Source organism: Acomys russatus, chromosome 6, assembly GCF_903995435.1.
Source record: "Acomys russatus chromosome 6, mAcoRus1.1, whole genome shotgun sequence".
NCBI lineage: Eukaryota > Metazoa > Chordata > Mammalia > Rodentia > Muridae > Acomys > Acomys russatus.
In genome coordinates this window covers 39,092,541-39,117,593 of record NC_067142.1, presented here as the reverse complement: position 1 = coordinate 39,117,593, position 25,053 = coordinate 39,092,541, and the positions used below count along the sequence as shown (strand labels likewise).

Genomic DNA, 25,053 nt, shown 5'->3' with positions numbered 1-25,053 from the left:
TAAGAATCAGATATGACTTATCTGGAACTTCATGTTTATGAGGAGAAAAACACTGAAGAGTTACTTGGAAGCCATATAACTCTTACTGCTTCATTACACCTCTTCCTCAGGAGCGGAGCTCCTGGCCAGGAAGGTTGGCAGCCTAGATTCACTCCCACAAGTTGCATAAGTTACTTCCTCCAGAAGACTTAGCCCAGTCCACAATCAGGGAGCACTTAACATGCTGTAGCACACTTCTTTCAGGAAATGCCTGAATTATGATGTATTTCTTTTTTTTTTTTTTTCATCTAAAATTTCTGATGTAATATGTCTTTATGAATAAAGCATAAAAAAGGAAACAGGTAACTACTATATATAATATTCAGGAAAATTTGGAAACAAGTTTAAAACTTGGCCTGTTAGCTACTATTCTTAGTACTTGTTTGGGAATAATAATTCACTGTCATCACATTTCAAAAGTGATGCATTTTGAATTCCGATTTCAGTTCAAAGCTATGTTTTATAGTTACAACATTTTGTTGTAATATTGTCATATACACTTGTGAACTTTTCTAACATGGAACATTAGGTACCTGAAATCTGCATTGCTACGTACAGAAATTTTAAGTGGGATAAATTTTTCTATATTTTTCTAGCACAACATAATCCTGGGAGTGGATAGCTACTTTTATACACAAATATACTTTAAGAATTGATTATGGCATGAAGGATCGAAAATGAAATATAAGAAGTAAGCCTATCTAATGATGGCAACCAGGCCTCTTGTAACATATGTTTAGACTACGGTACTCAGGCTCTGCCAGTTCACTTCCCAAGTGCTTATTCAACAAGCAAACCAGCAGAGCTCAGGAACTTAAGAACACATCGCTAAAACAAGATCAATATGTGCACGAGAAAAGGCCAAGTGCTATTGAACTAATCGTGTAAACACAATTTAAAGCTAGGACATACTTAGAAATAAATGGATTGTTCTTACGGACGAAAGACAGAAAGAATATTGAATTTTTCACATTGAACTAAAACCAGAAAAATATTCATTTGTGTCGATCTTTGTGTTGCTGCTCGACGGAATAAGAAATGTGTAAATATGCATATGATTAAAAAAAAGTTCGTGGCAAATGACTTGCAAAATAAGCCTATCTCTGTAAAATTAGAAACGGCAAATGCATTATCAACTATAGTACTTATTACTGGTTAGAATTTATTGATAATTGAGCTAAAGTCATGCAGTTGATTCCCGGATGTACCAGTTTACAACTGCTTTGTTACCAAGATGCAGGATGAATCGAAATGGCCAGCTGTCTCCGAAGCCAGCATTACTGATGAAGAGGGGTAGGGAGCCAGAATGTGGACAGATGAGTCCAATTCCAGCACAATGACAGGAAAAACACTTCAGCAAATTTTCTGGGAAGAATGGGTCAGCAACTTAATGCTTATTTCTGTTTGGCACTGAGCATGTGTCCCTCATAGACAGATGCTTAATAATAGAGCTTTGTAATGTTAATAATTGTGATGCCTACATGTGTTTTAGAGCTAGAGAGATGCTTCCTAAAACAGGTAATTTTAGGTTTGTTTCATTAAGAATATAGCAAGTGCATCTTCCTGAATCTTCTAGGTTCAATTATAACAAATGTAGTAAAATTTCTGCTTTAAAGCTGTGTTCTGTAATACAAAATGGAAGAGAAACACACACACACACACACACACACACACACACACACACACACACACAGACACAGACACACACACACACACCTCCAAATGAGTTGGGCTTATGACTGTTTGCTTGAATGTGTTTACATAGACCATGTGTATATAGTGTCCCTGGAGACAAGAAGAAGGTGATGGATTCCAAGGAACTAGAGTCACTGATGGTTTTGAGTTTGCCAGGTTAGTTGAGAGCAGGTAGTGATACAGCAGTTTCCTTAAGCACTGGACTACCCCCCCAATCCAAACTATACATCAGTTATAGATTAATAAATCAGGTAAGAAGAACAATATGTATTCCTGGACTCAGTATTCAAAAGGAATTATAACATGACAAGATAGTCGATAGTAGTAGATATTCTTCTACAGAGCCCAAAGCTGTATGTTTATCTTTATCTTCATAAAGCAGTCACGACTGCAGTACAACTGAGCGTCAATCCCCAGACACAAACATATCTTTAATAAATTCATTTCATATTATGCCTAAAACTATTAATTTTATTATTCAGTAATTGTCTAACATTAGAAAATTAATATTTACACACAAAGGGTTTAATTTTGTAAGTTCCTTTAGGTAAAAATTTCTTTTTGAAATAATACGATTATTTTTCAATTAGGGATGTTTAGTGACATTGCACCAGAAATTACTTAATATACTAGAGTTTTCAGTACTGTTTAATGGAATTATTTTTTAACATTGTATTTATACAGTTAGATAATTATCAGGTAAATCATAAACACTGTTTGTAAAAGGATAAAACATTATGCACAAAAAAAATGTTCCTTTTAAAGTATGCAATAGACATGTTTAAATTCAATTTAGTATTAACCATGTAGAATGTTGATATATATATATATATATATATACCCATGCTTGCAAACGTACATCTATAGTAATGCTTTATCCAGCCGATGTAGCAGTGTATGTACAGATTGATTGTTCCTATATCCAAATTAGCTTTTTCTCATTCTAAGTAACCCAAAAGGCTACAGTTAAGTACAAGCAAAATCTCAAACTTCCGTAAAGCAAACACTATTCCACTCATTTTCTGACTTTTTTTTCTTGCAAAAGATATACATGAAGCCAAACACATAGCATATCATTTCACACTGGAACACTCTGTTAAGTATGACTTCCAAACGAGAAAAGTACCGTAGGCCATAATAAAGCAAAGCGCCTGGCCTCACATTGACCTTCCAGGAAAGGCTGCCACTGCATTCCTCAGGTTCCCCACTAAAACCTTGTTCAGACACAGAGGTCTGTGTGAGGAGTGAAAGGTATTAAATGATCTGAAGAAAACACAGAGTCACTCTGCCTTCATGCCAAAGATTTGAAGGGAAAAAAAAAAGGTTTTTAACAACCACAGCATGCAGGCCAAATCTTGGTGACTTGGCTGTTGACAGCATTTGAGACAATATCAGAGTGACAGTAAATCTCAAAGTCACATGAAACTTTGTCTGTAAAACTAAAGAAATAATTCATTTCATCCTGTAGGTGACTTTTTATGCATTGCAGTGAGCATATAATAGCCAAATATGGATGAAATCAATTTATAATATATTTTCCACAAAAAAAACTGAAAAACAAACTAATAGGAAGGGTGCTATATACGGTCTTACCAAGTGAAGATAAGGCATAGTAATGTAGATATCAAAATCAATACTTGATTAAACATTGCAGACTGTGTACGCTGAATGGCTCTATGAAGATCATTCTAGAATAATAGAGAAGAAGCATATTATAAATTTTGATATACATGAGATTAAATATCAAATATGCACTGTGTATATAATATGTATATTTAAATGAATTTAGTGGTATATTTTCATTTTGCATGGATCTGGACATGTCTTATGATAAAATTCATATTACAAAGATAGAGTATGGCTGTGAGACTAGCCTTTAATGGCTGCTGGGGACTGACTTTCACATGATTTCTGGTCTCCGATATTTGACCATGTCCCCTGGATGGGGAGGCCTGGTAGCACTCAGAGGAAGGATAGCAGGCTACCAAGAAGAGACTTGATACCCTATGAGCATATACAGGGGGAGGAGGTCCCCCTCAGTCACAGTCATAGGGGAGGGGAGTAGGAGAAAAGCAGGAGGGAGGGAGGAATGGGAGGATACAAGGAATGGGATAACAATTTACATGTAATATGAATAAATTAATAAAATATGTTTTTTAAAAAGATAGAGTATGGGGAAACCAATGAAGCACTAAATTTCAGCTGACTTCCATTACAGAAAACAAAATACATCTTTCGGTTATTATTTCCTGATACACCAAGCCCTGAGTAATAGTGCAGGCTGTATGCTCAGTACCCAAGAGCCTAAGAAAGGGAAATTGTGAGTTCAAACCCGGGTAGAGCTTTATAGCAAAAAGCTGTCTAAAAGACAAAGACTAAAAGAAAGAAAAGAAAGAAAAAAAAAAGAAAAAATAGAACCAAACCTCCTCCAGTGGTTTCTCAGAGAAGAAAACAAATGCAGAATTTCAGGGCAGATGTGTATCAATGAAGGGAGCAGTTAAAGGAAACTAGGACTACAGATAAAACTCACTAATGAACAGTGACATGAAGTAGAGCAGCCTCCAATATAGGAAAGAAAACATTCTTCTATTAAAAAAAGACTAGGGTTGATTTTGATAGTGTTAATATTAAAATAAATACAAATTGCAGTGTATATGTTGAACAGACACATGCAGTACTCCCCAGGCAATATAAGTTTTGAAAGGTAACCTAGTAATAGAGATCACATTTTTATTCTATGCTTTCATAAAATAAATAGTTACTAAAAAAAAGTTCCAGATTTAATCACTTAAAAATTGTAAATGATGAACACTAATTGTTATATGCTATGTTTATTGTAAAATTGTATTATTTATATAAAATGGATATTTATCACTATTAAAATAAAGTATGCAATATAAAAATAGTTCAAATGAAGAGGCTAAATAATAGTATTAGAAACATTGAGTAAATGTTGTTAAAGTGAAATATTTAATAACAAAGCAATTTATGGACTACTTATCAATTTCAAATAAAAAATTTGAATTAGGTAATTTCACATATGAATTATATACATGCAATAAATTATTAAAGTATGGAAATAATGAAAACTATTAAATTCATTTGGCATAATTTTAAAAATATTTTTCACAACTTTCTGTGAATCTCACATTTTTAAGAACTGATTTTATCCTTCTTATAATCGGGGAAGCATGAGAAAATGAGTGTCCATAATAAAATGATCTCAGTTCATAACTGCGGTTTTCTGTAGTCCATTAAGACAAGACTGTTACAAAAACAAATAATTATGTTTACTGGCCATAGTTTCATCTCTGGTTCTTTAGAATCTTAAAGCAGAGGGTCTAATGGTCAGAAATGGAATAGAAATCTCAACATCCAGCAAGAGCCCAAGAAGCAAACAAAGTACAGAACTACAGTGGCCTAAGAACCCTAAGCTAATATTGTAAACAGACTATTTTTCTCAAATACTGACTAATACTTCCTCTCTTCAAGAGGTTATCTTATTGCCAACTGCTCATTACATAGCAATTTACAAAGATTTATTTGATTCTGGGTGCAATTTTTTATTAGCAACTTGTTTAGTCAAACTGTTATTCTTCGGTCGAGAAGACAGCAGGAGCCACTCCACAGGCCATGTTCCCGCACCCTTTTCTCTCATTGGCCATGTGATTTCCTCAGAATCCTGGGCTTACTTCACATAAGCATTTAGAAACACTCTGACGTAAATATTCAGATGTTATTCTAATAATTCTATGGCCAGAGCTTTTGACATAATGTCTGCTTAAATGTCATTAAAAAGAAAAACAAGCATTAATACTAACAAGTGTAATTTTCCATGAAATACAATCAATATCATTAAACCTTACACACACCTGATATAAAATCCTACACATCATATGTGTGTGTTTGTGTGATTACACTTCATTTTCAGAGAACATGTGAAACTGAATTATTTTTTAAAGATGAAAACTTTACCAGAGATACCAAATCCAATGTCCATTAGCATGGCCAGTATTCAGTATTGCAGAGAGGCTTGTGTTTCAAGATTTGGTCTCTAGCAGGTACAGTGATTTCAAAAATTGTGGAAACCTTATTGTTATAATTAGATTTCATATCTTATGTCTGCTAAGGGTATATGTTTATGTGTAAGTGTGCATGTGAATGCAATGGCCCCTCTATAAGTGCATGTTAATATCATGGCTCTTGAGTGAAGTGGGGGGAGAGCTTGCAGGAGTCCCATCTCTCCTTCCACCCTGTGGACAGAACTCAAGTTGCCAAGCTCGGTGGTGGGTGTCTTCACCCACTAATCCACCTGACCAGCTCTGTAGTGGAATCCTTAGAATTTGGATCCTTGCTGAAGAAATCAAACACTGGGCACCGTGAGACTTACAGCTCAAACCCTTTTCCAGCTCACTCCCTGTGTACTGACTACAAAACCAAGGTGACCAATCATAGCTTGTCCACCAGTATGGTATAGCTTCTGAAACTCTAAGCCGAATAAACCGTGTCATCAGTTAGTCTGCTTTATAACAGATGTTTGTTCATAGTAACAACAAAAGAAACAAGAAAACAAAATGAGTACTCAGAAATTGGTTTGTTACTGTGATAAAAAAAAAATAGTGTAGATATTATGCCTTTGTACTAGCTTACAAACATAGTGTGGGCATCTTTAAGTTCTGGGCCAGAGTGTTTATAAGATGTAAGCAGAACTCAAAGGGATTTCCAGATGGCAATGCGGAAGAACAGAGGCTGAACTCACAAGACTTCAGAGGGGTACAAGAACTCTATAGAGGAGGCCTGGTGGCACTCAGAGGAAGGATAGCAGACTACCAAGAAGAGACTTGATACCCTATGAGCATATACAGGAGGAGGAGGTCCTCCTCAGTCACAGACATAGGGGAGGGGAGTAGGGAGAAAGTAGGAGGGAGGGAAGAATGTGAGGATACAAGGGATGGGATAACTATTGAAATGTAATATGAATGAAGTGATAAAAAATTAATTAAAAAAGAACTCTATAGAGAAAAGAGCAGGAGGCCATTGGTGAGGCATTCTGAAAGCATATCTAGAAGGATGCTGTCTACCCCTTGATAACTTTAATGAGGCTGAATTTTAAATTAATAGACCAATGTGTTTTAGCATAGGAAAGCGTAAGACAGGATAATATACAGACTGTGACCATGTTTCTATTGACTATTCCTGTACAGGTTTCATTGAGAAAGAGCAACAACTGGAGCAGGACAATGTATTTTTTTTCTAATGTGTCATTTGATTGCGAAATAAATGAACTTAAAAGTTGAAAGCTAGGCTGCTGAAAGGCAGCTGCAATTGCTAAACAGATTAGTGCCATAAAGAGCAACCAAGGGTTCCCCCCCGCCACCCCCCACCCCCCCACCCCACCCCCCACCCCCCCCCCCCCACCCCCCCACCCCACCCCCCACCCCCGGCATCAGCACACAAAGCAGCTGCTTTCCCAGCTTGGAGGAGGCAGAACTTGGCAACTTCATCAAACAGTGCTGGTTTTGCAAGCATGACAGATGCAAGACTTGAGGGTCACATTATCACAAACCCTAGTTTTAAAGAGCCACCAAGGCCAGGAAATGCATGGCAGGAATGGAGTCCTGGCAATGAGGTCATGAGCGGCCACTGCATAAACTTGTAATGGTGAAGTCTATATTGCAAGGGAGAACTGGGATGCTAAGAAATGGCCTGACCCTAGGAGGTCCACCAAAAAAGCCTGGAGGTGTGAAATGACCAGCCTAAGAGAGAGGAGAAAGGTTATACGTGCTACAGATTGTAGCCTTTAATATCCGGACTATTATTTAAACTGAGTTGATTACAACACAAGCCTCAGGTGTTGGACACAAAACTTCAGAATTTCACATTTTCCCGGCTAGGTTAGGTCTTACTTTAGTAAATACTTCTTTGCTATGGCCATAACCCTTTGTATATAGAAATAGTTAGCCTGATACTGTATATTAGAAGTATCTAAATGTTTTTAGGGGCTCATAGCTGAGAAATTGCCTTGGAGTTCAGAAGAGAGTTTGGACTTTGTGCAGTGTTGGAACTGTAACAAATGGCGTCTTTGAAATAGAAACAAATACGCTTTGCCTTAGGAGGCCATGAGCCTATGTGGCCTAAAGACAGAACGCTCTAGTTTGAATATAGAATGTCCCCAAAGGCTCATGTGTTTGAACACTTGGTGCTCAGCAGGTGGCATGTTTAGGAAGGCTATGAAAACTCTAGTACTTGCAGCTCTACTGTGAACCTTGAGATTTTAATGACCCACTTCCTGCCCACTGTCTGCTTCCTGACTCCAAAACAGGATGTGATTGGCACTCCATGTTACTCCTTCAAAGCACTCCCTGTTGTGATGTACTGTGTTCCTTGGAACATTAAACCAAATAAATCTTTCCTTCCTTAAAATTGCTTTTCATCAGATATTCGACACAGCAAAGTGCTTTATTTGAAGCCCACATTAGAATTTGAACAGTGAATGACTAATGGGTGAATGCCTTATGTTTTGCTTGAATGTATTGAAAACTGTGGTGAACACTTTCATGGCATAGGTATAAACGATTCTTTCCAAAATATAGCAGCCTTTCGTGTAGAAAGTGACCACAGCACAGCTGTGGGATTTTGGGCATCTTTCTCCATCTCAACCCTCTTCATAATATCTGCCGTCAGCTCAACACAATTCAAATCTGTAAGAATGATCACCAGTGAGGGACTGATCACTGTAAGAGAGCCTAATAAAGGCTACGCTCTCATGAAACTTGAAATTATTAACAATTAGTAGCAGAAAAAAAGACATCCTTGAGCCATGAAAACTAAGGCTTATGAACTATGAACCATGTGTGCATAAGCAGCCTTAAAAGTGAAAGCTGTTCCTATCCCGAAAGACTGATTAAACACTGACCTGTGTAAACAGCAGTTAAGTCTTCAATTGATGACATAAAAAAGGCCTGAACCAATTTCTTTACCCATAACTGAAGCATTAAATACCTAAGGAATGCATGCATCCTACAGAATTTGATTTTTATTAGGATACAACAGATTCATCGCTGAATTTTGTGTTAAATATATACATATTTCATTATGTATACTGCATAGTACATGAAGTACATAGCAGGAGTTTACCACTAAACATTTAAATAAAACTATTTGAAGCAGTTAATTATGTTAAAAATGAAAACATTTGGTATTTCAATGTCTTTATAACTGAACACATTCTGCATGTTATACAAATTTATAAGGGAAGACAGAATGTCAAAGGACAAGAGTAGAGGCCAAATAATCTATTTCTACAGGAACTTTGAAAATAAGTAAGGCATAGTGGACATTTGAAAAACATTTTTGCTTTGAATTTTACTTTTATTACTTACAATCATATTTTCCAAGGCATGTTTGGCAAGCCAACAGTTTAGAAAAACTGGAACAAATAGATTCCGTAAGGTAGGCCAGAATATCTGAAAAAATACGCAAAAACTAAACTTTTATTTCACAGAAAGAAATTATACAAGTAGATTGAAAAGAAACATTTAACAGATGAACATTTAAAAAAAATAAAGATTTAAAACAGTGTCAAGTACTTTAAAACCAACAGTAATGAATAGTTTTTTACTCATTGCTAAAGTATTTTTTGGGGAAATTATTACAGAGGCATAAAGTAAGAGGCTTCAACAGATGTCACATGTAGCCATGCTGATTTTATTGTTAAATCTTATCATGTGTTTTTAACATTGCCATTTCTCTAGCTGAGGTGGTAGAGGTACAAGGCTGTCTTTTATAACACATCACTGTCTTCCGATTCAACCACTTCAAATGATGTTGAGAAGCTGAAGTTATTTGTAGTGATGTTTAGTAAGATGTCATTTAATCCACTTTCAGCTCTCTCTGTAGATAAGTCACTCAAATGAAAAGGTAAGAAACGAGAAGCAGCTTCAGATAATAATGACTTATTTTGGGGGGATTTTTTTTTCAAAGAAAATCCAAACAGTTCAAATCCAATAATGATTGCCATGTCAAAGTGATAGCAGAACCCAAATTTACAAAATGAGATCCTCAGAGTTACATGTGTGGGGGGCTACAGTGGAGCAGAGTTACTGTAGCATAGGATATGGCAGGGGGAAATTCAGAACTTTGAGGAGGATCTGGCTATTTGGCTCCCATTCATGTATGTACCAGTGAGGACCTAAACTGGGTAAATTCGATACACAAACTAGAAGTGAGTATGCTCTCAGCAGGAAAGCTGTGGTAAATATTTCATGCTATTAGTTTCTATTTGTAAAATTCTACAATAAAGGGAATGTAATTTTGAGGATCTTTACACAATACTGACATTTGTTGAAATGATACCGCTATACAGTATAATTCTATAAAAAGGTTTTATTTTGCTTTTGTACTGAAACTTACTAGATTTCATTTAACTATGCTATTCAGCCCTCATACTGACTTCGTTCTTTTCAAGGAGGCAGATTCTATTCGAAGTCTGAATTCATGCCTCTTAGCTTATGTTACATACAAGTGTCCAGACTTAGAGAATTTATTTAAATCTAATGACAAATACTTTCTTAAGATGCTGAGACTTACTGAGATAATGAAGGGGACTGCATTAATTATTTCCAAGATGAACGGGATTCGTAAAATCTGCTCCCAGATATTTCCCTATAAATAAATGTTGAATAAAAGCAAAAGTCAAAGAAATACCAGGACTCAGACTTTATTTAGTAATACCAACAGTTTTAGTATCATATTATCAGATCTGCATATTAATGTATCAATAAATTGTATATTAATTTAAGCAGAATTATGCTCTTTGGTGTTATAATGTTAGAGCTGTAGTAAATATCCAAAGTAGGTCATGCATAGTGCATATAACATTTGAATATAATAAAATGCTCTAAAAGAAATTACTACCTAATACATAAAGAACACTAATAACAAGGCCTTAGGATAAATTATCACAACTTGTTTCCACTATCATAACTATTCTAGCTCATATTCTAAACCATTGTGCTAGATCATCTGTCTTCTAGGTGCTAAGATATTAAAAATATTCTGTCAATTTACAGCCAATGTAGTACTAGAAGGATCAGGTTGGGGATGAGGGAGATCGTTTCTGTATCGAAATGTTATAAGTAAAATGAAGTCTTTCTAATCAATTCAAATTATGTGAAAAGAATCATTTAGCTTCATGCAGACTCTAGCCTATATTTAGCCCAAGCCTAACATAAGAGGGAAAAATGAGGGAAGCAAAGAAAAAGAGATCAAGGCTAAAGAACAAGCCATGGTTCCTCTAATTATAAGAGAGTACTTTAATAGAATTAGATACAGAAACAAATGAAGGAAAACTGATCTCATTTTTAAGTGGTTTACTCTCAAAAAAGTACCTGAAGTAATGGGGACCGGAATAGTTGGGGATCTCAGGAGCTCAAGATGTTTGTCAGACCCTGAGAAGCTAGCCTGAGGCACTGCATGAGGGACCTTCACCCCAAAGCACCACCAGCAGGGTTATAGCAGCTCTCACAGAAAGAGTACAAGACTTTGCAGTTGTCATGGCACACGATGTCATACCACGCTGCAATGGAGATACTGGCCACACTTCCCTCTTGGCTTGCTTCTGCCCAGGAATCTCTAATCGGTTGTCAAACCAAGAGCAGAATAGGAACTTGGGAAGAGAACCATAATGTGCGTGAGGGGGGGGGCGGTGTGGGGAGGGCCTCCTGACGTGAGGACAACCCACACTGTTCATGTATCACACAGCTATGTATAAATTGCTCATCCCATCCAATTAGCATAGACCAGCAGGAGGATTTATGGACTTGGAGAGGTAGAAGACATAAACATGTTTTTGTTTTGATCCCAAATGTGGGATGTAAAACAGACTTGTGTGAGGGTGTGTAGTGTTTTTCTGGTGGAAACAAACTTGTGAGAGAACAAGTGATGTTTGTTCACTAGAAGAGGGTCTGCCTCTAGTGGGAGAATGATCTTGGCCAACTGATAAAAATCCTAGTCCAGACTCTAAGAAGATATATATGCCGAAATAAGAGGTTTGGCTTTTTTTTGGCTCTTTGGGTTTGGCACTGCTTTTTATTGTTTTGCTATTCATCGTTTCCCTTTGAGATGCTCCTAGAGAGTACTGCTCTAGAGAATGCTTCAAAGCCGGGCTTGGTGATGCACGCCTTTAGTCCCAGCACTTGGGAAGCAGAGGCAGGCGATCACTGAGTTCGAGGCCAGCCTGGTCTACAAAGCAAGGCTAGGACAGCCAGAGTGACACAGAGAAACCCTGTCTCAAAACACAAAAACAAAACAAAACAAAACACCCCAGAATGCTTCGAGGTTCTCTGGGGTCTGGCTTCTGTGGTTTCAGTTACCTTTGCTGAATTGCTGGTTTGCTGATTAACTGACTTGGACTTCTTCAAAACTGATTTTACTGTCAGGTTATTTTTTACTTTACAGGTGAATATTTTTCTTTCAGAACATAAATAATCACTATCAGCTTTCCAGTCCTATGAAACATTGGACAAACATGGTTCATGGTAATGTGTCCTAACATTCATCTTGGTTTAACACATGATTTTTTTTTTTTTTTTTTTTGGTTTTTCAAGACATGGTTTCTCTGTGTAGCCTTGGCTGTCCTGGACTCGCATTGTAGACCAGGCTGGCCTTGAACTCAACAGGGATCCACCTGCCTCTGCCTCCCGAGTGCTGGGATTAAAGGCGTGCGCCACCACCACCCGGCAACACATGATTTTTTTATGTGAATAATTAACAATGTCTTTTAAATGGCATTTGATTTGACTTATTTCATTTATGAATTATCTTTTATTTTAGGCAAAGAGTTCTTTCTAAATTTCTGTGTTCCCACTGTCTGGAGAATTAAATCCAAGTCCATAGTTAGTATTATATATACATTATTATATTATGTGAATATTCAAAATTTCAACTTTAAGTACTGATGTTGCCTATAGTTAAAATGCTCTCTGCCTCTAAAATCACCCACAGATTCATCTATATTAAATGTTACATTTCTTTGGAGCTGCCAGTCTTTTTATACTTCTGTAACTTTTCTCACACTTCTTCCTCTGGATAAAATGCCTGACTCCCACAAGAGAGGTTGTAGCACTGACTGCACATATTTATGTACTTTCTTGGAATAAAGTAAGTATGAAAATGAATAGATGAATCCCCAAATAATTTATATATCCTTTCCTTTCTTTAATGTAATGTTTTATTTTTAACTGTAGTTTGTGCCTTGTTATTAACCTACATTGAACACCTTTGAAAGAAGTTTATAATTAAAAACTCCCCCAATGTAGGTAAATACAAATCCCTAAACATGAAAATGAATTTCAACAGAAACATTCTAGAAGGGAAATTTTAACTTTTTCTGTCTGCGTGTCATTCTGAGCACTTTTATCTAGGGTACCTAGGCTTCAGCTACAACTTATAGCCAACAATAACCTGTGACTTCCAAACATTTTATTTCTATCCCATGTCAATACTCAATCTTGGAAATTTTGACTCAGGTCAAATATTTAATCCACTATTGCATATTGAGGTCTTGAAATCGTGAATGCAATATGTCTGAAAGCCACATTATGTTTTGTTCCTGGTTGAGCTCGTTCCTACAACACAAATCAAGTATCCTTAAGAATCCTAATACGTCATTCTGTCCCATTACCACACGAATGCAGTGTACCAACAAGACATAAACACTTGCAAGTGGAGCATGAGATTTTCTAGTTCACATTTTATTCTTTCTCATCTAGTGTCAAGCCTCCTATTAGCATCTGCCTTTCTATTCTTATCACTGGAATTTACCTATATCTGTGTTGTATTATCAAACATACATTGCCAGTGTACTAATAAATATACCTTTAAATTCTTCAGGTAGTCACACAGTTTAACATGAAAAAGTACTATTACAATGTAATAGTATATTGAGCTCCCTATTTTTATTTTTTACTTAATTTTAATTACATGTGGTTGTCTGCAGCTGAGAATGGGTGCCCAAGAAGAACAGAGGCATTAGATTTCCTTGAGTTGGGGTTACAGAGACTTTGTTGGCCACCTGGCTTGGGTGATGGAAACCAAACTCATGGCATCTAGATGAGCAGCAAGTACTCTTTAAACACTGAGCCAACTTTCTAGTCTTCCTCCTCTATTTTAAAAGCCATGCCATCTCCCAAGTCATTTTGATCCTAACATGTGTCATGTGTGTGTCTCTGCATACATGTCTTCAAGTGGCCTTCTTTCCTGACTTCATTTTACATACTAAATTACTTTCAAGAATTGTATTGTTCTTTTGTTTTATTTTGCTTTCTCTTTCTTACGTCGCCCTGTCATCACAGTCATTCTAGGAAAGAAATGGCCCCCACGTAGGGCTTTGATACAGCTTCCACACTAGAGAGTTTGTGTGTTTGTGTTGTTGTTGTTGTTTTGAGACAGGGTTTCTCTGTGCAACAGCTCTGGCTGTCCTAGACTCACTTTAGAGACCACGTTGGTCTTGAATTCTGAGTGCTGGGATTAAAGGCTTGTGCCACCATGCCCAGCCACACTAGAGATTTTAAATCACACACAGTGAGAATCAACATAAAATTGCTCAAGATACTTTGATCTGTTTCTCACACAGGTGACACAAAGGATGAAGTTCCATTCCTAAATACACATAATATGCCACCCACACCATGGCTGGTGTGTGTGTGTGTGTGGTGTTGCCACAACTGAATGAACTTCCCACTGAGGACTAATTTTCATTGTCAAACTGTTTAGAGGAATAATGTGTTTATGGCTAAAAATAAGCACATGTATTTTAAGTTGTGTTCACTTTGCTTAATACTTAGGTCTCAGGTTATCTTCTGAACTAAGTGATGCATTTGTAAATTATCTTCCCTAAAATAGTTATTATAAATAAATGTGGAAAGGATCCATGAGTTTCACTGGCCATTAGGAATTCCTAGTGGACCTGCACCATAAGAATCTACAGGACAAAATTAAATTACGATAATAAAAAAAGAGCATGCATTGATGGAATGCCACTATGTAGCGAACTATGAACAATATCCAAAGACAAGTGCTTCTCAAAATCATATCAAACACTCATATCACTTAATTTCACTTTCATGATGGAAACACAATGCAATTGTTTCTTCTAAGAGATAATTTTCTACCAGTTCTACTGGTGTAATAATAGGTTATTCTTATTGGCAGAATTCAATAAAATGTAAATAAACCTTAAGCCAACCATTTCAGTTACCATGGGCATGTCAGCCCTTAATCAAACTGTAGCAAAATACACAACAGAAAATGTGCTGGATATTATCACCAAGGAAAGCAGAAGTCAATTCTAAAAAGCACTATAAAAGTTGGAGAACTAAATATAGCAATCTAGTTGTTGTAAAGCCCATTTTGAACATAGAAATTATATATGAATATTTTATTCTTTTGTGTTTCTTTGTTTCTGAAATTGTATATTAATTACATTTCCCTCTTCTCTTTCCTCCCTCCAAACCCTTGCTTATAGTCCTACGCATTCTCCTTTAAATTTATGGCCTGTTTTTTAATCAGTTATCATTGAAAGCATATAAACATTTGTACGTACATACAAATTCCCTAATATAACCTGATGAGTCCATATAATGTTACTTTAGTATGTATGTTTTCAGGGATGATTGCTTTTCTATGAACAATCTGTTAGAGCACTTTTTCTTGGGGAGGATCTCCCCCTCTGTTCCCAGTTTTCCTCAGTTGCTTGTATTTCATTGGGTAGTGTCAACGCTTTGTGAACTGTCCCACATCCAGTTTGGTATCATCTTGTTTAGCTCATGTGTGTGCAGACATGGTGATGAGAGTTTACTGGTACAGTCTCTAATGTTAGTAGAAAATACAATATCACCACAAACTGATGATCCTCTGGCATTTACAATCTCTCCACCCTCTCTTCTGTAATGTTTCTTCATCCTTAGGTGTGTGAGTTAAACATTTTATTCTTAAGGGATTAAAAACAATATTGCCTAACTTACATAATAAAAAAAATCTGACAGTTGGTGTTTTTTAAATAGATTCCAATAGTAATACTTATAGCATTAAATGTATGATTAGCAATATGTAAATTTTAAATGTCAAGGCATGGCAAACAGTCCAAAGCATTTAGACATACCTGTTACCATCTAAAAAACACCTTAGGATTTTTTTCAGATAAATTATTATGGTGATAAATTTCTCAGATTTAATACTTTTTTGGAGTAATTATGGAACAAATAATCAGAGACTTAACCAAAGCTTCTAGACATTATGAATTTTTGTTTGTAGAGATCTCAAAACTATGCTGATATTCATGTTGGTTTCCTTTTGATAGTGAATATGTACATATAAATGGAGTTCCATCTTGAAAGCATTTAATAAAGACTTAGAAGGCATCGATGGTGCCAGATGAATAAGAACTTGAGTGCTGAGCAATTACTGTCTTTTGTCAAGCAGCTATAAACATGAATGAAAGTACTAGCGAGCAGAGAGAATAAGGGAGAATAAGGCTCATCATGCCATGGATTTTAAATTCATTATAAGCTCATTTCCACATGCACTTTCAAATTTTGCTAATTTCATTCTCTGACTCCATAAGACAACAAACTTTTTTAATTAAAAAAAAAACCTAATTTATTCTCATTTTAGAGTGCATTATGTTGGGGGAATTTAAAAGCTCTTTTAATGTCGTATATGTTTTAAAATATTACATATCTGAATACCAATCTGTTCTGCAAACCCATATAAGAAATATATAAGAAACTGGCTATTCACATTAATATTTCAGATGTTTAGGTAGCAAATAATGTTAGGTAATGATACAACCTGTAATGCAAATAACTATCATGATTGCAAGGCTGTTTTTGACTTTAAAGATCCTCGTGTGTAGAAAGGAACACATTTTAGATTCTCATTTATATGCCATGAATTGTTACCAATTATTTAATTAATTCACTCCAAAAAAGGTTATTCAACACCACACTTGCTATGTCGAAGAGTTTATGACTGTGACCAAATTTATGAGAGGAAAAGAAGATAATAGAAATGTCTTCTACTGTCACAAATTATTTTTATCCTTTCTATTTCCTTTGTAACATTTTGGACTTTAACATTTATTTCTCCTCCAGCTAAGCCATTAAACTTTATAGGGGTCAGATAGAAATATTATATATCATCAAGCCGTGTCTGCTGAGCCTTGTAATGTTCTGCTCTCATTTTATCAATGATAGGAAGGAATTAATTATGAATGTCATCAGCATATAATTGCAATGAAAATTATCCTGAATATCTTTGTATATTTTAAATGACTTCTTCAATCAGAGCAAGAAGTCCTTTTAGCAAAACAGAAAAAAAAAATGTTCATATTAACTTTAGTTGAAATTTGGAGAAAATACATTCATGAATTAATATTAATATTTGGCTATGCACATAAGCAAACCCAAGTGAAAGAGACATAACTGATTTCCCAAAAATCCTGCATGTCTAATGAGTTAAATATATTCCTTCTGTGCCTCACATTCAACAAGTACCACACAGCTGAAGATTAAACAACTTTAAAGATATTCCTAGCGTTTTTATTTTTCACCTTAAGTAGTTGAGAATTTAGAATTGTCTGTTCATCAGGACAAACTTATAGTACACATTCCCAACCAGGAGATACAGAGTGTTAAACGTCTCTCCCTCCGCCAATACAGAATATCACTGAGACACGACTTTCTAAGTAACTTAAATATGTATGACTCTTAGCTTTCTTCTCTAGCTTCCAAATAGTATTTATTGCCTCCCTCCTCATCTCCCATGTCCTCATATGAAAACGGGGCTTTGGGAGGCATGAGGGATGGGGCTACAATTGGGATGTAAAGAATTCAGACTTCATAACAAGCAGGTAACTTATGTTGTTAATCCCATTACATGGGAATAGCTCTGAGACTGGCGGAGTCATGAATGTCTATGCATAGACTGTTCTTCTTGTTGGTTACAAAATCCCTGTGACGTCATACGGCACGAATGAAGATTTACAGATTTCTTTCTTCTGCTCATACAAAGAGCAGAGGACTAGCCTTAATTGTTCTGTGCATCACGCACCCCTCATACATTTATAACTTTAGGACTGTATAATGTTTGTGAGAAATTATATGATTTCAGAACAAAAGAACCGGACACTGACTTTGCGTCAGAACTGACAGGATTCATTCCTCTCAGCATGCTGAATGCTGACATCCTGCATCCTTCATGTTCCAGCACCAAGTGCTTCAGCTGCTGTGTCTCAGAACAGGAAAGCTTCGAAGAAAGCTTCCAATCCCAATTGGTCCAGCATTGCAGACTCCCACACAAGACTTCTATTAAGCCTGGAATTGCTCAAAATTTAGAACCTGGACCACAAATGCTATTCCTAGCTTGTTTAACCATTTCCCCCAATTTTATTTGGGCCCCTATAGAGGTATTATTTGTCCAAAATCACCTGGAAGAAACTTTAAGAGAACAACACCTTATTTCCCTTAAAGGGGTTGGGTAGGTTTGGGGTTGTTTTCTTTGGCTATGGATGTTTATTTTCATTGGGAATGGTTATAAATTATATTGGTCTTATTCAGAGAGAAAGCAAGGTTGGACCCAGGGATTTCTCTCCTTTCCTTTATCTTTTTTTTTTTTTTTTTTTTGAGACAGGGTTTCTCTGTGTAGCCTTGGCTATCCTAGACTGGCTTTGTAGACCAGGCTGGCCTTGACCTCACAGCAATCCGTCTGCCTCTGCCTCTCAAGTGCTGGGATTAATGGCATGTGCCACTACGCCCGGCTTTTATCTTTCTTCCTTATGTTTGGAGACAGGGATTGAAAAGAAAGAATGGGGAATATCAAAATATATAGGGATGATAGAACAAATAGTAGATTATTGAAACTACTCCTCAACTTAAGGACTTAATTGTCTTTGATTTATTGATCCTTCTGATTCTATCTCCGAAGCGTGCAATTATAGTGGTGAACCATGCCCTGATTCACTATTGATTTTTCTCCATAATGCTTCCTTTGTCAAGCAATCGCATGGTCTTTAATGTGAGATGTAATTTGGGGTTGTGTTACCTAGAGGTTCTGACCATTTCGCATTCTATGTTACCAAACGAGGAATCCATGTTTCAGCCAAATGTAATCATTTGCCAATCCTTCTCTTCATATGCACATTCTTTTATTTACTCTTTAGCTAATTTATCAATACCAATGTCCCTGTCTTTTCATGTTGCCTTATTAAAGTCACTGATGATATAACTCTGCCAATTTTGAAGACCTTTTATCCTAAGATACAACCTTTCTTTTCCTGAACCCATCATATATATATATATTTTCTACCAAAAACAACTTCTTGTTTTCTTATTTATATGGTAGTTATCTGCATTATTTTCCCAACTATTCCATTTTTCTAGATTGTAAACACTTTGAGAAGAGCCATGAAGTATAGAGTTCATTAAACAGAGCTTCATAAATACTTGATAAACTGTGTTAACCAAACAAAACTTTACCAGTAATTAAAATAATTTATTAAAATAACTCCTAAAAGACCCAGGTTTTTTTTGTAATTTTAACAGATTAAGAAAAGAGATTGAGAAGAAAGAAAAAAATGAGGACCATTCCACCGTCTCAATAGAGACACTCCTATAATGGTAAGCAAACACAAAGGAATAAGTGAAGTACTTCTAAGACATCAAGGAAAGTCCTACCGTATTACTACATTTTTTTATCCCTTTCTAGAGAGGCTCTGAATAATTAAAGTGGTTTAAGAAGAGCCTGCCTTATCGCCACGTATGAACTCTAAAAAGAAGAAAACTTGGTAAATGCTAGCAGTGAGTTCTAGAGTACAAAACTAATTAGACTACCTTACCTTATAACTGAGATAACCAAGGAGTATTGTTTCAAATAGACTGATCAATGCCACTGAGACCTAAAAAACAAATTGTAACCTAATGAGAAGATGCAAGGCAAATAAAATATGCTTTCATGATGTGCTATTAACTATATACAAATATGTGAGATTGTGTACATATATATACATATATATACAATTGTACACATCTGCATATGATATGTATACATATGATATAAGTGGCACTACTACATAAACTTCAATTTGCAGATCAAAGGATATACACAATATTTTACTTCCTTGTATATTACAGCTTAGTTTTCATATTTTCACATATTCTCAATAAATAATTTTGATTCATTGTCCTAAATATAAAGATGTGAGTTAAATACTCATACTGGGTAAAATGGGCAAGATGCACGAAAATTAGGATCAGACACAAATGCTTTGCTCATAGTCTAAATAGGAGTTTCCCTTCAGAACACCAAAACCAAGCTTCTGAGTGCACTGAATCATTTCATTCCACCTCAGGCAATCTGTAATGCCAACATCCTTGAATTTACTAAGACAGGGCTATTTCAGCCATGCAGGGTCCTTCAGGATGACATACCAGTTCTATGACCAATTGGGCTTTTATGGGCAGAAATTCTCATTTTTTGTCATTTGAACAAGCTCCCCTCTATGTGTACTCTGCGGCATATACTATCTTTACTGCTACTGTCAGAAAACACTGGAGCAGAAAACTGAACATAGAAATCCAGGAATTCTTCCTCAGTGGTGTGTCTTTATTATGTAAGTGAACTAATTACAGTGTTTTTCATACATTCCAGGCAAATGCTCTCCTCTGGGTGGCACACACTATCTTCTCATTAGTTTAAAACGGAGACATGAATAAAATATGCAAACACAAACAGGAAAAGATTCAAATATCAATCATATTTATTGTGTAATTAAGGTTTCTTACCATCAGAAAAGGTATTTCGTGGAATTTTGTTTTTTTCCACAAATTCTCTATCATGATCATGCTATTTTCTAATAGCCCCTGGTGTGTAATTTTTTTTAAAAATATGAAAAGCTATTATACATATTACTCAGGATATTATTTAACTTAAATAAAAGCAATTTTAAATTTAAATAAAAGCAACCTTATGTCTTTATAAAGTATTAATTTACTTGTATTAAAGAATGATATAGGAATTACATGAGAGACATAAGACTATAGTTTAACGACCATGTAATTTTGGGAAAGGTATTTGAGAAGGATTTCCTGTATACTAATTGACATTGCAATAGAAGTCAGTGTAAACCAGTGGGTCTCAACCTCCTAATGCTGCAGCCTTTTCATGCAGTTCCTCATATTGTGGTGACTTCCAACCATAAAGTTACTTTAATTGTTACTTCATAACTGTAATTTTGCTAAGGTTATGAATCGTAATGTAGCTATTTTTGGAGATAGAGGCTTGCCAATGGGTTGAAATCCACACATGAAAACCACTAATGTAAAACAAAATTAAACCACTTACGCAAAACGTGAAGTGAGCTTAAAAAATTTTTATGTGTAGGTATAATCACACTGCACTTTCAAAATCAGTCATTGCCACACATTATGTGGAAAGGATCAGCAAGGCATTTTAGGGCAGTCAAACTCCTGATCTAAGTATCACTGTACTAGAAGTTGGACACAGGCAAGAATCCTACAACATCCAAGTCTTTGTGTAAGTGATCCTGTCTTCCAGTTAATTTGCACATCTAAGAACTAACAGAAGGTTAAAAAAAAAAAGTATCTGAGACCCAGAAAAAATAAGGAGAAGTGATAGAGTTTTATACAAACAATGCTAAGCATTAAGTCTAATAGAAACAAGAATGAAGGCTAGGCAGCCTACTCTGCGGAGCCCTGGGTGATAGTTCAGACGTGCATTCCTCTTGTTTATATTTTGACTTTTTTAAGACTCCATTGACATGCTGCGTATCCTTTTCATTTTTTTTTTTCTTTACACTATCATCTGTGTGGTTTCTAAGCTTATACATTCATTTGTTTAGCTTCTACCACATTTCTCTAGATTAAAAGTAGCCACAGTTGTGGTGCTTGACTGCTCTTAAAGGAGGTACATGACTCTTGGTTTCTTGTTGTTGTTGTTGTTTTAATCTTCCGATGTTCTTTAATTCAGATTGCAAGGAAAGTTTCAAAAGGTAAAAGGGGCAAACAAGAAGAAATGTTAGCCTATGGTGTGCATAGATATATGCAATTAAGGCAAACTCAACTTGAACATCAACAGCCCACACCCCAATAGTGTAAAATATGAATGAACCCAAAAATATAGGAATAAAATAAACTTGTACATAACCTGTAAGCCCCATAAAGGTAGACTTCTGTTAACCCAAAATATGTGAGACCTATGGAAAGAAAAATTAAAATTTTAGTTTTTTCGAATGCAAAAAATCCATTTAAAAAGTCGATTATATTTAAAAGTATTAAAATAGCAATTATTACATAAATGACAATTAAATACAGATATCAACATGAGAAACATTAGGTAATATAATGGATTCAGCTCTTTTACTAATATTCATTTCTACTTCCATAAAAACATATGACACCTTAATTTTCATTTTTATTACTGTTAATAGTAAATGCAAAATAAAGCAAGCAATTAGTGAGAATGATACACAGGACTGCAACAATATCTCACGATCTTTGCTTTATTATCCACTAAAATTCATTAAAGGCTCTTCTTCTAATGTAAAGACTGTTATTTTTAAAAGTATTTGTACTTGCATAATACATAATGAACAATATAAATAATCACAATAGTCGGTAACTGAAAGTTTATAGCACATTAACATTTCACATTTGCATTTTGATAAAAGACTTAACCTAAGACACAAAAATCATGGTGACTGAGGTCAATATGTACTATTATGTAAGATGATGTCCTCATGGGAAATAATTGTCTTTAAGAGTCTTCTTTAAATGTTGCTCATTCTGATGTTAATAAATGGTTAAACTTTCCAATGAACACTATGATGGAGTTAACATAGCACTAATTACATATATATGTGTGTGTGTGTATGTGTGTGTGTGTATGTGTGTGTGTGTATGATTGAACTGGAAGTCATTCATAAAAATAAAATCTACTCAGGAAAAGATGAAAATTGTTGCAATATCATTTTCCATGAAGCGAAAGTAGCCCATCAATACAAATAATGCCATCCACTCTTTGTAGTTATGAAAAGTGAGAAGTCTCATAAGGCATTAAGTGTGCTTCCAAATGCTGGGATTTTCTTTTTGTAATATACAGAATAATAAGAGAATCACAAGCTCTTCTTCTTTTTGCTTACTTTAAAAATCTTATTAGACCGCAGAAAGCCACTGTGGTGAACATTACTATATTGTACTATATTATGTCACATCTATCTGGCTAAATAACATCTTCAATTACTCCAGCGCAAGCTTTGGATTTCCTCTAAAAGTCTGGTGCGTGTTTATCACTGCAGATTTCAGTTTAAAATGACCTGCAATCTGCTCTCAGACACTGCCCCTCTGCATGTGCAAGCACTTCACATACTCGTCACTACTTCCAAACCCCACCAAGTACGTGTAGAATCCATCTATTCTAATATTCACCACACTGGCCCCTTTCCTCTAAGCTACAGTGTTTGTTTTTCAATTTGGCCCTTTTGAGATCTTATTAGTTTCTAAAACCTTCCAAAATCAATTCATTTGCCTTCTACGATTTTTAAATTGGAATTGCAGTAATTTCTTTTATTGTAATATATTTTGGATCCGGTTCCTCTACAATTTTTACCTTTTAAAAATAAAGACTAAATCCCCCAATATGGAAGTCTTTGGCATTTTCCGTGTGTGATGCGTGCCATCCTTGCTCAAGCTTCTTGTGGCTGTTCTTCCCTCCTCTAGAACTCTGCAGAATACGTTCACTCAGGGAACTCTCTGAGGATTTCCTGATCGATGCTGTTAATTCATATCTTCAGCTTTGTCTCTTCTCAACTTTCTCCTGCCACTCATCGTGACTGAAACTTATTTATTTAATGGGCATCCCCCTCCCAAGTTACGAAATCTATAGCATCAAATGTTACGTCTGCTTTACTCACTGTTATAAATGCAGTGCTTCACTTAGTGCACACACACACAACAGACTAGTCAGCCAATATGAATGACGGAAGGGCCAGAAAAGAAAATGTATAGCTGGGAGTTTGCCATCCTTCCTAAAACATTTCTTCTGTGTTTTCTTTAACACAAGAAACAAGAAAGAAGTGTGAGAAAGAAAAGGACGATATGGGCTCAGTATTAATCAGTTAATACAAAAGATAGGTGTCGGGGTTGGAGAGACGGCTCAGTGGTGAACAGCACTGGTTGCTCTTCCAGAGGACCTTGATTTGATCTTAGCACTCACATGGCAGCTCACAACTCTCTGTAACTACAGTTAGAGGAGATCTGATAGTCTCTGTCTACTGAAGTAACCAGGCACACATATGCCACACAGACATACATGTTGGAAAAACATCCACATATAAATAAATAACATAAAATTAAGACAGAAAGAGGTGTCACAAAGTTTATAAATAATCAAATAGATATCAATCATTTGATAACAATAAGATAAACTGCTAAAGTGAACACTGAAAAATAATTGATAATTATCATGGATATAAGATATAGTTATATCTATGAAGGATGTTTTAGGCTAAATTTTATCTTGGTAAACCAGGAAAAAAGACTGTGGAATGTTTAAACTAATACTTTTGAATTGAAATAAGATCTGCAACCATGATATCATATAATGCTTATAACATATTTAAAGAATCTATAAATCTCTAATATCCATGTTTAAAGGATATGAAATTAGTGTTTTCTGCCATCTTAAGATAAAAGTCTATAAATATATATAAAATGTGCATTTTTGTAAAAAGCTATTGTCAGAACTATAAAATATAAAAAATGCATTTTACATGTCATATTATAGACCGCTCCTTTCTGTCCCTTCCTCTTGTCCCTATTCCCCCTTCCCTACTCCACAGAAAAAAGGAGCCCATCCAAGCCCAAGTAAGTGCATCAAGTCAATCAGGAGTGAGCTCATCCTCTTTCCCTGTGGATTGGCAAGGCAGGCCCAACAGGGGGAAGTGATCAAAAATTAAGCAACAGAGTCCAGGTCAGAGACAGAACCCACTCTCCTTACTTGGGGACCCACATGAAGATCGAGCTGCCAATTGGCTACATCTGTGTAGGGGGCCTAGGTCCAGTCTATACGTGGTCCATGGTTGGCACTTCCATCTCCACCAGCCCGCTGTGCCCTGGTTAATTGGCCCTACAGGTCTTATTGTGGAGCTCCTGTCCCCTCCCTTCTATCTTTTGCCCTATTCTTGCACAGGTCTTCCTGTGATCTACCCAGTGTTTGGCTGTGAGTCTCAGCATCTGTTTCAAAAAG

At 35.8% G+C, this 25,053-nt stretch overlaps 1 protein-coding gene across 2 annotated transcripts in view; it reads right to left on the bottom strand.

Annotated features, from left to right (window-relative positions):
* The window catches only part of Kcnt2 (potassium sodium-activated channel subfamily T member 2), a 328,896-nt gene that overhangs the window by 194,687 nt on the left and 109,156 nt on the right, over nucleotides 1-25,053 (bottom strand). For both annotated transcript variants that reach the window (XM_051147516.1, XM_051147517.1), the window contains exons 4-8: nucleotides 21,955-22,003; nucleotides 19,628-19,687; nucleotides 10,324-10,398; nucleotides 9,117-9,200; nucleotides 3,328-3,422 (exon numbers count right to left, since the gene is read on the bottom strand). In XM_051147516.1, coding sequence (XP_051003473.1) covers nucleotides 3,328-3,422; nucleotides 9,117-9,200; nucleotides 10,324-10,398; nucleotides 19,628-19,687; nucleotides 21,955-22,003 — 363 coding nt within the window. The remainder of the gene's footprint in view (nucleotides 1-3,327; nucleotides 3,423-9,116; nucleotides 9,201-10,323; nucleotides 10,399-19,627; nucleotides 19,688-21,954; nucleotides 22,004-25,053) is intronic.